Below are 13,254 nucleotides of genomic sequence, written 5' to 3'. Positions count from 1 at the left end.
TAGGGAGGAGCTGCGCCTGCGCCCTGATGGCTACTCCCGGCGAGTGTGGGTGGGGCTAAGCAAACTGCGCAGGCGTGACGGGTGAAGGGCGGGGAGGTTGCTGGGATAGGGGGCGGGGCTTAGCTACTTCTGGCAGTCCTTTTCCTGAGTGGAGGTCGGGAAACCCGGGAAGTGCAAGGAGGGGGTTGGCAGGGCAGCAGCAGGTATAATTATATTTACCGAGCGCTTCTGCATGCCGGGAAGGAACTTTTAAAATCCCTTTTACATATGGGGAAATGCTGCCAGTCTTTTTAAAGACGAGAACGAATTCTGTAAAATTTAAAAGGTTTGCGTGCCTGTAATTTCACCGTGAGAGTTTCTCCTTGAGTAAAGTATTACCCCCAGTAGGTAATGGTGGTTTAGAATAAAAAACGTAAAAATTTCATTTCTTGCAGAAAACTACCTGCAAATAAATTAATATTTCAACCAACCCCCGACCCTCCCCCAGGCTGCAAGTGTGATGAGGGAGTGAGAGTGCTGACTTGAGGTTAAGGCAGGCCCTAACTGAGTGTGTTTCCTCCGTTGTGAAATGGAAGTAAACATCCCTTCCCTGCCTGTGTCAGGATTGCTGTGAGGGTCTGGCGAGCAATGCTCGTGAAAGAGCCTCTTGGACTTCCTTCCCATCATCCACCTGACAAATGTTCGTTCCCTTTCCCCTTCTGGGCTCAGTCTTCTCATCTGTATGATGGAAGGAGGTCTGGAGGTCTGGAACAATAGGGAACATTCAAGGCTTTGCTAGATTTCCCAGTCTGGGTGACTGGCTGGAGGCAGGGCGGGTTCTCCCAAGCTTCTGTATTAAGTAAGTCACTTCCAGAATCTCTCAGTTCAACCTCAAAGCCCCTGTGTAAGTTGACCTCTCTCACCGTCGCCTTCCAGGCCCATCCAAGCCTCAAATACTCAGAGGCTGCGCTAGCCTGTTCCCATCTCTGTTCCCTGAATGTCTCAATAGCTAGATGATCCTCAGTCACTCAAGTCTGTGTTCCAGCCCAGGTTCTCAAAATTGCTGTGTTCCCTGCATGACAACCAAATTCAGTTAACAGTAGAGATGAGGGCTCTGGGGGGCTCACAGGAGGAACGGCTTAAGGAAGGGCTCCCCAAATCAGATGGAGCTCCAGCCATGCCTGTGGCTCCCTTCACCACACACTCCACACAGCTCCTGATGGTGGGGCAGTGGGAGTGGCAGCAGGAAACTTCCAAGAGGCTGCAGTGTTCCTGGGGGCCAAGGGTGGTGGGGCATCTTTTACTCAGCAGGTGAATGCTCTGCTCCAAGGTGGGGAGAATGGCTGGGCAGCTAGGCTGCAGACGGCTCTGTTTTCCTGTTGGCTCAAGATCCATAAAAATATTTGGAGCAGGGAATGAGGAAGCAAGCCAAACTATCCCTCTACCTTCAATACACTGCCTCTCTCCAAGGATCCTCTCCTGCCAAATTTTGCCCTATGGGGGGCTCTTTTCTCTGTGTAGCTGAGGCCTCAGCTCTCTCTTTTATCTTCTCCTTTCTCTGTCTAGTCTTCTCCAAGCATCCCTCTCTGAATTTCTCAGAGTAGTTTTGTGAGGGCTTCCTGATGTATTCAGACATTCTCGTGTAAGGTGCGGGCCTTGGCCACGCAGTTCTGAGATAAGTCTACGCTCATACGGTGTATTCCTGAACAACTATGATCCCAGAGCCTGACGTTTCTAAGAGTCTAAGCTGTCCAGTAATCGAGGAGGTAGTGCGTGACCTGTCACAGGAGGTGTGCAAGCAGAGCCACCTTTTAGAATGCTGGACTGGGGCCTCCTCTGGTAAAGCCAGAAGAAGGGGCTGCAGAGTGCAGGGCCTTCCAGATCCTACAGCAATGAAAGGAGGGATACCGGGCACCAGGAAGGGAGCTAGGCAACTAGCCCAAGACAGACGATTCAACAAGCTATCATATGTCAAGAACCTAGAGCTGTACCTAACACACAGTATTAGTTATTATTGTGAACGATCCACAGACTGTAATGAAGGAGCTTAGAGATCAGTAAGTCCCTCACTCCCACACCTGATTATGAAGTACATGCCAGAGTACCTTGGGGGCTGGGCTGGGACTGGAGCCCAGGTCTGTGTCTCCCAGGAGAGGCACTGCACAAAGCCAGGCTGTCTCCTTCTCAGGTAGCAGGAAGAGCTCTAGGTGGGCCTTTGCTGACTCTTAAGAACCAAGCTGGTTTTCAACTCTTGGCTGGGCAGTTGAGGTAAGGGGCAGTGGACTGACGGCAAGACCTGAGCTAAGAGTGTCAGGTGTCTCCTGGGAAAGAAGCTGAGGAGTCAGCCCCATGTCTTGCCACCACTGGGAGCTCTAGCGAGCACCCGACAGCCTTCCTTTTTTTTTTTTTTTTTTTTGCGGTACGCGGGCCTCTCTCACTGCTGTGGCCTCTCCCATTGCGGAGTACAGGCTCCGGAAGCGCAGGCTCAGCGGCCATGGCTCACGAGCCCAGCCACTCCACGGCATGTGGGATCCTCCCGGACCAGGGCACGAACCCGCGTCCCCTGCATCGGCAGGCGGACTCTCAACCTCTGCGCCACCAGGGAAGCCCCCGACAGCCTTCTTTTGAGAAGTGTTTCCTCTGCTGTGATTACCGATAGGGCTGTATTTCTGCCCTGTACCTTAACCCATTAGCTCCAATAAACCACCCAGATTAAGGGGGTGGAGTGAGAGTAGCCAGTGCCAGGTGACCTGAGCTGAAACAAGGAAAGACTTTCCCAAGAGACTGAGTTCCCCGAAGGTAAGGGCCAGCCCTCCCCACTCTGAGGTTCCTAGCCCTAGCCCAGGAATTCTGGGTCTAGGATTCTCAGAGCCCTGGGAAAACCTTGGTGACCCCACCCTGGAGAGCTGGGCCAGACATGACCACATCAGCCAGCCCTCCACATGGCCCAGGATCTCAGGACAAAAAGCCCTCCCTGCCCCATTCTGGCCCAGTTCCTTCCACAGCCTTCCCAGGAGCCATGTGGCACCCAGACCACAGCTTCCCACCAGGGCCTTTAGTTTGCCTCCTTTATTTTACCAAAAATAACAACAATAAAATTTCCCTCTGTTTCACAAAAAAATACATCCCCTGCCCCCTGCCGCGTAATCAGTACTGGCCATAGCCTAGACTCCATCTTCCAATCCACAGTCCTCCTTGGCAGAATCTTTGACACATACCACCCCACCCCCCACCGCCTCCCTCACACCAGAGCTTCTGGCAAAGCTGCTGGGCCAGTGCTTCCCTTGGGAACTTCTCTGGAGGCAGATGTCCCAGGTCCAGCTGGCTGGACCCAGGAGCCCCATCTGCTTCCCCAGAGATCTGGCAGCTGCGGGGCCATGGAGAGGGGCATGATTTTGGAGGTTTGGCTCAACAGACAACCCCAGCAGACCACAGGGGTGGTGGGGCACTCTGGCATCAGGCTAGAAATCCTTGCTCAAAGTAGGAACAGTCGTATCCTGGAGAGCTGTCAAACCCTCCTTTGGAGTACATCTCATCTCCCTGTGTAGCAATCCACAGGCCAGGGGTGGGAGTCAGAACCCCTGGTTTCCACTCCAGCTCCACAAAAGCTTTGCTGGGAGGCCTTGGACAGCTTCTCCCGCCTCTCCTCTGGCTTCAGTTTCCTCCCATGTACGTGGATGATTCTGAGTGAGACTGGATGATTCTCAGATTCCTTCTGGCTCTCCATCCTGGCCCCCGAGCCTGGAGTCTCCAGGAGAGGAGGGCCTTGTCCCTGCCTCAGTTTCCCCACCTGTGGGTCTGGGCACAGGGCTGGGCATGGCGGTGCTGAGTAATAAGTGCTGAATAAACATGCCAGTTTCTCTGTGGATAGCTATGCTCTGAGATCCAACCAGCTGGAATGTTTCAGGGATGGTTGGGAAGGAGGCAGGTACTTGAAGGATGGGGGCTCTCCAAGCCTGGAAGAGTCCATTCACAGCTATGTGGTCCTCAATGTCCCAGGCGGGAGATAAGGCTCCGGAGCTTCCCAATTCAAGCTCACTAGCTTTGTGGGTTGGAGGATTATCTTGTGCTGGGCTTCAGATCCTCACAACCACATCTGGAGATTCAGGAAGCTAGATTGGAGTGTATGATTCCTGATTTAAGGACTGGGGATCTTTGTGGATATGAAGAATCACCCCTGACGCCCATGAGGCTATCTATAATCAGGCCTCCTGGAGGCAGAGGGATGAGGGAAATGACAGCTCCTGGGCATCTCTAGCTGAGCAAATCAGAACCTATGGTGGGCCAGGATTTTAGTCAGCGCAGGGCCCCCCTTCCTACCTCCCCGCATCAATAGCTCCCCAGAACTCATGCTGATGGAAGATGGTAGCCTGGAAGATTCAAACATGGAGATACATCTACCACCACAGTTTGTGCACTTACACACATAGTCAGACACACCAAATGGGGAGACTGACTCGTCACCATTCCTAAGTGGTCATGGTCCGATGGCCCTAATCCCTACTTCCTTCCTTCCTCCCTTCCATCCATCCATCAATTTACCTAACATTTATGGAGGGCCTACTATGTGCCAGGAACAGTCTAAGGCACGTAGCTCTCACAGACACACCCCACAGTCAAAATCATACACATACACACCGATATACACACGTTATCCGTGTCCACTCACACATAGGCTGCTCATGCTCTTGCATCTTTCTTGCTGTCACTTCAGCCACATCCATGTTCCCCAAACAGGCTTGGCAACCACCGTGGAAGGGTCAAGTGTCAGAGCAGACTAGACATCATGCTAAGGGTTTAGCTGCTCCTTTTTACCTGTCTGCCCACCTTTAAGCTCTTCCCTACTCCACTCAAAAACAGTCAGGGGGACATGTGGGCAGACTCCTGAGAACCAGAAGTCCAGGGGCTTTGGGTGTGTGGAGGGGCCCCAGGGCCTTCAGGTCCCTCTGCTACCAGACTTCTGAGGGTCCCCTCCCTGGCCACTCTGTGTTCAGATGGTCCATCTGATGGGCAACAAGGTCCAGGTCTGGGCTCAGTGACAGATCCGCTCTGTCATCTCCCTCTGCAGAGACACAAGGTGGGGAGGGGTCAGTCAGAGCTCAACCTGCCAGGCAGCCCGTTTCCAAACCACAGGGCCCGGCTACTCTTCTGCCTGAGCCTGGACCCTTCCCGCCACCACCGCCTCCCAACTCCAGGCTGCAGATCTGTGCTTGTAAACTGATACTTGAATGAAGTCGCTATTAAAGTACAAAATCCATTGAATTGCGGTCCCCTAACATATCTACTTGGATATTGGATTTTCTTAAAGCAGGTAGCCTTCGGATCTGAAAACTCAGAGGCTAGCCCTGTGGGGGAGGGCAGTGGGGGCTTGGCCTCACCAGTGGCTCCAGCTCCCGCTGGTCCACCAGGCTGAACTCACGGATGAAGTAATAGAAGTGCTTGTAACAGGTGTTGACGTGCGCCTCGGCCCCCATGCTGAGAATGCTGTCGAAGTGGTGGATGTAGACATGCACAAAGACGCGGAAGAGGCGGGTCAGGATCTTGGTGCAGACCTGCTGGAAGTTCTTGGGGAAGGGAACTCCTAGGGGGCGGGATGGGCAGATATGGGGCATCAGCAATCTGATGATGAAACTCTGCCCAGCCCTGCCCTCCCCTACACAGGCGGCCTTTGCCCAAGACGGCCTCTCCCCTAGCACACTTCCCTGTGGGAAACAGATCAAGGTTTGCTTTCTCCCACTCTTCCCTTTTTAATGAAGCACTGTGCCTCTCCTCTGCTGAAAGACAAATCATCTTCTGATTTTCCCATCACCCTGAACAGGACTCTGCTACTTTGCTGGGTCACTGACCAACCCTTCTTAGACTATAATGGAAGTTATGCCCAGAAACATGTGCATCTGTAGGTGCTCGCACACAACACCCTCGGATGCAATTCCAAGGAGAGTTCATAAATATCTGGGGTCCATTTTTAAAAATATGGGCCTTCAGGATTGAGTCCTAACTTCCCAGCATGGCGCCTGCTCAAGGCCTTTCATGATCTGATCCTGACTTGCCTCTCCAGCCCTACCGACTCCTTCCCCTTCGCAACATTCACACAGCAGGCCCCAGACGCCAATCCTGAGAATTACTAGACCTTCATGAACAAGTTCGTATATCTCTCAGTCCTTCAAATAGTCAATAAGACTCACAAGAACCTTCCATCTGTGAGCCAGGCCCTGTGCTGGGTCCTTTGCACCTTTAGCCTAGTATGATAATGGGTATGGCAGCCATTCTAGATATGATAAAACAGAGGTGCATAAATGTAGAACCACTTGCCCAAGGCCACACAACTATTAATTAGTACAGACTGGAGGCAGGATTCAAGCCCTCTTTGCACTGCACTGCAGCACCCCTCAGGGATAAATGCCACAGACCCTGCCAGAGACAAGGTCCAGGACCTGTGAAAAAGGCACCAAGATCTCCACCGTGAGCATGTACAGTCCCCCATGCTCACGGTGGAGATCTTGGTGGCTACTCTCTCTTCTCTGCTGTGGCAGAGCCATCCCAGGATTAAGGCACAGGCACCTGGGATCTCATAGGCCTGGGGGTGAAGGCTAGAAGGGAACAAGCGGTCAGACGCAGGCCCACACTGACTCACCCCGCTCCATGAGGCCCTTCCCCTTCCTCACTGCTGTCGGGTGGGGCTGAGCCCTGTCTCCCTGTGAGCCCTTCCAGGCCCAGCCCAGGTCCCTCAGACTTGTCCTGTCCATCTAGACATGGGGCCCTGGGCCTCAAGAGACCTGAGCTCATTCTGAGTCCCTCCTGATTCGGTGCACCGTCCCTCTCTCGGCCTATTTCCTCTCATGTGAAATGAAGATACTCATGTTGGACATGATAGTGCAGGAAATGGAAGGCCACTGACTGGGGAGGGGCGTGGGCACTGATTTGTGACTCAAGGCCCTCAGCATTCAGACTTCTCCCTTCCGGGCCTGACCACCCTGCCCCGCCCCTCTCTGATTCCCATAGCCTTAGCACAGATGAACAGGAGGCCAGGTGAGGCGCAGCTGGTGTGATGAACACAGGGTCATGCCTGCTCAGCTCCTGAGCCAATACCGTGTCTTGCTGCCCTTGGGTGGGGAAGCCGGGCCAGGATGACATCATTCATCTCCTCTCCCCACCCTCACCTGCCCAGGCTGCCCAGCTGAGAAAAGAAAAGGCTCCATGGATTGGGCTTGACAAGGGAACATTCTACCTTCAGAGCCCACTGAGGAGGAGATACCATCTGGCCCCAATGGGGCCCCACCCCCTTCCCTTTCCTGGGGCCAGGAGTCAGAGGGGACTCCCAGGAGGCAGCAAGTCAGATCAGCCCAAGCAGGGCGGGCGACCTGCTGGGAGCACCTTGAGGCACTTGTTCTGGAAGATTTTGAGAATCATAGTGGTCTTGCCAGGGTGTTCCCTGGAGGGACACTCAAGCTTCAGACAAAAAGAGGCCGCAAACTGGGAGCCAGGCAGCCCTAGCTCAAGATGCCTGATCTTGAGCAGCCACGATGTCCCTGAGCCTCCGTTTCCTCTTCTACAATATGGCTGCATCAAGCTAAACGCCTCATCTGCGCGATGGGGCCCGCTGGCTCCCTTCCTCCCTAGCCAGGCCTGACCTGCCTGCCAGGCGGCACTCACCCACGCGCGTGGGAAAGACATCCTCGTCGTTGATGAGGCCCTCAATCCAGTCCATGAGCAACGCCATGTAGCGAGGCGCCGAGAGCTTGGCCGGCCGCCGGTACTGGCGCTCGTCCTGCCAGCGGTACTCGTAGCGGGGCCCGCCGGCCATGACCGGGCAGCTGGTCTCGCTGCAGCGCTCGGCCATGGTACCGTAGATGAGGTTGATGCGGTTGAAGAAGTCCACCACATGCACGGCGATCCAGTCGTCGATGTTCTCGCCCGGTGGCAGCCTCACCACACTGCGCAGGTCCAGACCCGACTTGAGCGACGCCTGCGCCTTCTTATACAGCTCAAAGCGCTGTGTGCCCGGCTCGAAGCGCTTCCGCGGCCTGAACGTCTTGTCCTTGGCGAACACCTGCTTCAGGCACAGCGCCATGGCCAGGATGGGCCGAGGGCCGGGGGTCCAGGGGCAGGCCCTGCGGATGCCCTGCTAGGGCCAAGGGCATGGGGGAGCATGGTGGTCAGGTCCTTACCAAATGGGCTTGACTTCCCAACACATCATTTCCCTCCCACCTCTCGGCTTTTGGCCTGGAATTCTCTGCCTGGAATCTAAATCCTCCTCATCCCCACAGTCCAGCATCCTGCCCTATTTCCAGATACCCTAGCTCCCCCTGCCAAGCATTCACAGCCCTCCCATCTTGTTTAGTTTCCTCTCCACCTTCATTGTGGCTCAGAGAGGGCTGGGCCTGGGCTCCAGACAGGTGTTCCTCAGACTTGCTGTGAACCATTAGAGAGCTGGCAGAGGCTTCCTTCAGGCAGGGGCCCCTGCAGGAGGCAGGGGCCTGGACAAGATGACCTCTGGGGATCCCATGGGCTAGTTGGTAAAGCGTGGGAGAGCCGGTTTGCATTGTCCTGTGGGTAGGGGGAGAGCCCCCGCCCTCGGCTTCCTCTGAGATATCCCACAGTCCATCCGGCCACCGGGGATTCCCAGGGAGCACGAGGGACTTTTCTACCAAAAATGTACTTTCCTTTTATTACCCTGAAAGGAAAGAGCTCTCATATGGCCAGCTGGGTGGCCTCTGAGTGTGGCTGCAGGCACTGGAGGGAGGGGGAGGTGGCAGGTCTAGAAGGGCACCACTTCCCCAGCAGTGGCTGGAGATCCTTCCTCCCAAGCTCGCCTCCTCCAGCCTGAAACACAAACCAGAATAGCTGGTGGCCCCTCCCACTGCACCTGACATTCAGTAGACATTCCTACAGCACATACTATGTGCCCGGCACTGGAAGGTAGGAAAATGCAGTCAAATCACCCAGCTGGGCCCATCCAGAATTCAGAAGGATTTGCTTTGCCTCTTAGAATTGAAGGATCTCAGTCTCCGAACAGACTTTGGGGACGGTGATAAGAGCCCCAGGCTTTAAGGCTGGAGACCTGGGTTCTTGTCTCATGCACCACTGCTGGGTGACCCCTACAGCAGGCATGGATTGGGCCATGCAACTTCCTCGGTCAGTCACAGGCCTGGGACTTCCAGGGTAGTCACCTCATCTCCCCTGTGAGTGTGTGAGCTCTTGGGAAATGCAGAGCCAAGTACCCACTGGAATTTAGCCACATGAGCACTGATCCTGACCCCAGACTGAGCACTAAGGCTAAGTGTAGGCTAAACACTGAGCTTTTTGGCTGCAGGCTGAACTATGACCTGGCCCTGACCCTGGTCAGTTTGAGTCCTGGACTCTAACCCTAGACTGAGGCTTGAATACAGCCACAAAGCCTGGCCTTGACCTCAGAGCTGACACTGGAGTATTTTCCTTTCTCACATCTCTAGAAATACTGGGACAGGTTTGGGGAAGGGAGGGTGGGAACAAGGTGACAATTGGGGGTAACCAAAGGTACGTGTGGGTCATCATGTCAGACAAGTCAAGCTAGTGGAGAAGTCTAAAACACACAACACACAGGCCAAGGGGAAGTCAAGTAAAATGAGAGGAGTTTGGGGAGTAGGGGCAGGTCTCCCAGCAGGATCTTGTCCTCTTGAAAAAACCTCAAAGACGTGGCAGGTCATCCATCCCCTACCCCTCAACTTCTCACCCAAAGAAGTCCCCAGTGTGGGACTTCCTGATCCAAGAGGAGATTTCCATGCTTGAATTGCAGCGTGCATTCTAAACTCTGCTTGGGGCAGGAGCTTCCAAAATCATTCACACTGCAATTAGGTTGGGTCCCTGGGCTCTCCACCTTTGCACAGCCCCCCTCAGTGACAGCTACCAACAGACCCTCACCCTGGCATTCAACACCTCACCCTAGCTTTCCTGCCTCACTTCCCTACAGAAACCACCCTGGGCTTCTTCCTGATCCCTGAACACACCCCCAACTCCTGCTTCTGTGTGTTTTCTTACACTGGTCCCTTGGCTTGACTCACACTGTCAGGTTGAATGCTACCTCCTCCCACAGCCCCTCTACTGAACCCAGATCTCTTTGTCCTTGGGTGGAGATTACTCTTTGGCCATTTGGTCCCCCACCAGCCCCACCCCCCAGCCTTGGTCAGGGCCTGGCACATAGCGGATGCTCAGGCTTTAAGGAAAGCTCAAAATCAAGAATCATAGGGTTGAAATAGCCCTGAGAAATCAACTGGCCCAACCCACTTCTTGTATGGATGGGGAAACTGAGGCCCAGTAAGGGGACTTGAGGAGACTGCATTCACACAGCAAGTTACAGGCAGGGGATCTCCAATGGCAGAACTGGACACTGGGATAAGGTGGGGCATGACAACTAGTAAAGGGCCATTTTCCTGCACTGGCTGGTCGCTGGTCTGATGAAGATAAGGGGAAAGGAGGGGAGTGGAGGGAAAGGGGAAGCATCTTCCCATCAACTAGACCAACCTAATTCCTGTTCCCCCAGCACACTGAGCCTTCCCCACACCCCACAGCAACTTTGGTGTCCTAACCAGTGAGCTAGAGTCCCACCTTCCTGCTGCAGAATTTTAAGGCCTGGGTCTTTCCCCAGGAAAATGAAAGCTTGGGGGTGGGGGGATGGATAGATGCCCTTGTATCCATGCCACTTGTCTGTCTTCACTTCCCACTCCCATCCCTTTACTGAGTTTCTAACTCTCACAGAATCTCTGTCCCCTCCCTGAACTTCTGAACCATGGCCATTCCCCCTCTTGGCCCCCGTTTCCTAACCCTGGATGTGCTTTCACTCCTTAAGTGGCTAATAATGGCTCGCTCCCTGGGTGAGCATCTGGGTTTCCCAAATGAAGACCACAGAGGGGCCCTGCCTGCTTCTGATGCTCAGCCACACCTGCCACTCCCCCAGGCCTGACCCAGGATCTTGGCCCCAGTCTGAAACCAGAATCCAGCCTAGAGTAGTGCGGGTGTGTGTGTGTGTGTTGTGTGTGTTGGTGTGTGTGGTGTGTGTTGGGGTGTGTGTGTTGGGGTGTGTGCTGGTGTGTGTGTGGTGTGTGTGTTGGTGTGTGTTGTGTGTGCCTGGTGTGTGTTGTGTTGATGTGTGTTAGTGTGTGTGTGCTGTGTGTGTTGGTGTGTATGTGTGTTGTGTGTGTTGGTGTGTGTGTTGGTGTGTGTGTTGGTGTGTGTGTGTTGGTGTGTGTGTTGTGTGTGTGTTGGTGTGTGTGTTGTGTGTGTGTGTTGGTGTGTGTGTGTGTGTTGGTGTGTTGGGGGTGGGGGCAGGCGGGAGGGCTGAGGGCAGAGATCCAAGTGAAAAGTAGAGGCAAGGACTCCCAGCTCTTCCCCGCGGCGCTTGGCCACCTACGACCACTCCTCGGCCTCTCCCAGGACCCCTGACGCTACTGCCTCCCCAGCCCAGCCGCCAGGACAGACGGTTCTTAGGACCCAGAGGAGCAGGCCTGAAATTTCCGCCTCCGAAGACACGCCCTCCTCCACCGACTCGCCTAAACCCCAGCCCCTACTTTCCAGCTCAGAGCTTCGGACCCGGACCGAGGTCTGTGGCCAGCCTGCTCGGGCACAGGTCGCCTCGGGACGGTGCCACGCTGGGACGGCCGGAGAAATGAAAGTGGAAACGAGGCTGGGCCGTGTGCGCAGCCGGGCGCGAGGGGCACGCACTCACGGGGTCCGCCGGGTGGGCTAGCGCGAGTCCGGTCTGGCCGCGAGGTCACATCCCCAGCAGGCGGTCCCCTCCTTCTGCTCGTCGCCTGCCGCGCCGATCTTCTTGCCCGTCTGCCTGCCGAGCCCGCGTCGCCCTCCCGCCCCAAGGCGACGCCAACTCCGCCCCGGCCCTCCCTGCCCGGCCACGCTGCGGCCAGGGGGCGGGGAAGGGGCGGGGAGAGGGGACCCCCCCCAACCCCAATACCCCCGCCTTTCCGGAGAGTCTGTATCGCTCCCCCATCTTCCCAGGAGCAAAGGACTAAGAGCTGGCCCTCTCAGGAGGGCCAAGGAGGCAGCCTCAACTTCATCGACCGTAAAATGGGGACAAGCCCAGCTTCTGTCTGTAGCTGGATAATGGTGGTTTCCTTGCCCTCCTAGAATCTTCTGTCTTGTGTGTCCCTGAGCTCGAGATCACTATGCACTCCCATACCCTCAGCTCCTGGCATAGTGCCTGGCACATAGCAGGCACTTAATGAATGAATGCCTTGGTTACAATGAGCCGAGTCCCTTACCCCAGCACTGAAAGGACTGGCCCTCAAGAGTGCTCAAATCACAGACTTTCACCTCCCCCACCAGGGCTGGGGTCTTGGCTTAGGCTGGGCAAATTCTCCTCACTCCTGGGCGGAAGTCACCCCATTTCCCCCCACCACATTTTTGTTCCAGCTGTTCCCACTTTGGGATATCTTCTTTCCTTCCTTTCTTCCAGCCAAATCCAAAGCCTTCAAGACCTGATTTGCTTTTGCTACTTTTCTACTTGGGTTCTTCCCCTGAGGGCAGACAAATATTCTGCAGCAGCACAAAATGCACGCCGTGCGCCCCAGGCCCAGGGACCAGTTGGCTGGCTCTGCCCTAGGGTGGTAGGGAAGGTTCGAGGCCTTCTAGGGTGGGAGAGCCAAGGCAGACAGATGGGCTACAGAAGTCACCTTGGAGGGGTATGAGGGGTGAGCAGGCAGGGATAAGGGAGAGCTCGAGGCAGGAGATGGGCATTTACATGGCACAGAAGCCCCACTGGGCTCCCCTTGTGTCTGGATCTTCTGCTTGCTGGATGGCATGAGAACACACTGGATCCTTAAAAATCTTAGCTCATAGAACTGAAGATTCTTTCTTTTGTTGAATACCTATTTTTATCCCAGTCTAAAGCTCTCTTTTTTTTTTGATATCTGAGTCTTAACTCAGCCCCAGATCCTCTGTAGGCCAACATTTGCATGCTCTAGTGTATGCAGAAGGAATTCAAACCTAGTCCTTCATTTATTTGATATCCTAATTAATACCCTTTATTGAGCATGGCTGTGCACTGAGAGCAGAGGATGAGGTGACGGAGCTGACCCAGTTGCTGACCTCAGGTGCTGACAGGTCAGCTGGGGGGGCAGTCAACACACAGAGATAACACAAGGTCAGAGCTTAGTCATCCAGTTGTGAGAACACGGTTATGGACTGACAGCGAGCACTTGGTAAGTGTGGAGTTATCAGTGTGAAACACATGGAATACCCAAAGTGGATGCTTTGAGGAGAGTTTAAAGAAAGCAGTGTTTAGAA

General features: G+C 54.7%; 1 protein-coding gene across 2 annotated transcripts; it reads right to left on the bottom strand.

Annotated features, from left to right (window-relative positions):
• Window positions 1–3,033: 3,033 nt before the first annotated feature.
• Window positions 3,034–11,799, bottom strand: MOB3C (MOB kinase activator 3C). Of its 2 annotated transcripts, none has more exons than XM_007463938.1 (4): window positions 11,681–11,799; window positions 7,633–8,101; window positions 5,358–5,560; window positions 3,034–5,041 (listed from the first exon to the last, which is right to left on the bottom strand). In XM_007463938.1, the coding sequence occupies exons 2-4, from the start codon at window positions 8,048–8,050 to the stop codon at window positions 5,012–5,014; spliced, it is 651 nt and encodes a 216-aa protein (XP_007464000.1). In that variant the 5' UTR covers window positions 8,051–8,101; window positions 11,681–11,799; the 3' UTR covers window positions 3,034–5,011. The 2 variants fall into 2 exon arrangements, with proteins under 2 accessions (XP_007464000.1, XP_007464001.1); XM_007463939.1 differs by lacking the exon at window positions 11,681–11,799 and adding an exon at window positions 8,188–8,200 and having other exon boundaries at window positions 5,012–5,041; window positions 7,633–8,061.
• Between the last annotated feature and the right edge of the window lie 1,455 nt (window positions 11,800–13,254).

The sequence above is a fragment of the Lipotes vexillifer genome, unplaced genomic scaffold, assembly GCF_000442215.2.
Source record: "Lipotes vexillifer unplaced genomic scaffold, Lipotes_vexillifer_v1.1 scaffold13, whole genome shotgun sequence".
NCBI lineage: Eukaryota > Metazoa > Chordata > Mammalia > Artiodactyla > Lipotidae > Lipotes > Lipotes vexillifer.
The sequence above is the reverse complement of the archived record's forward strand: the minus strand, read 5'-3'. Positions and strand labels throughout refer to the sequence as shown.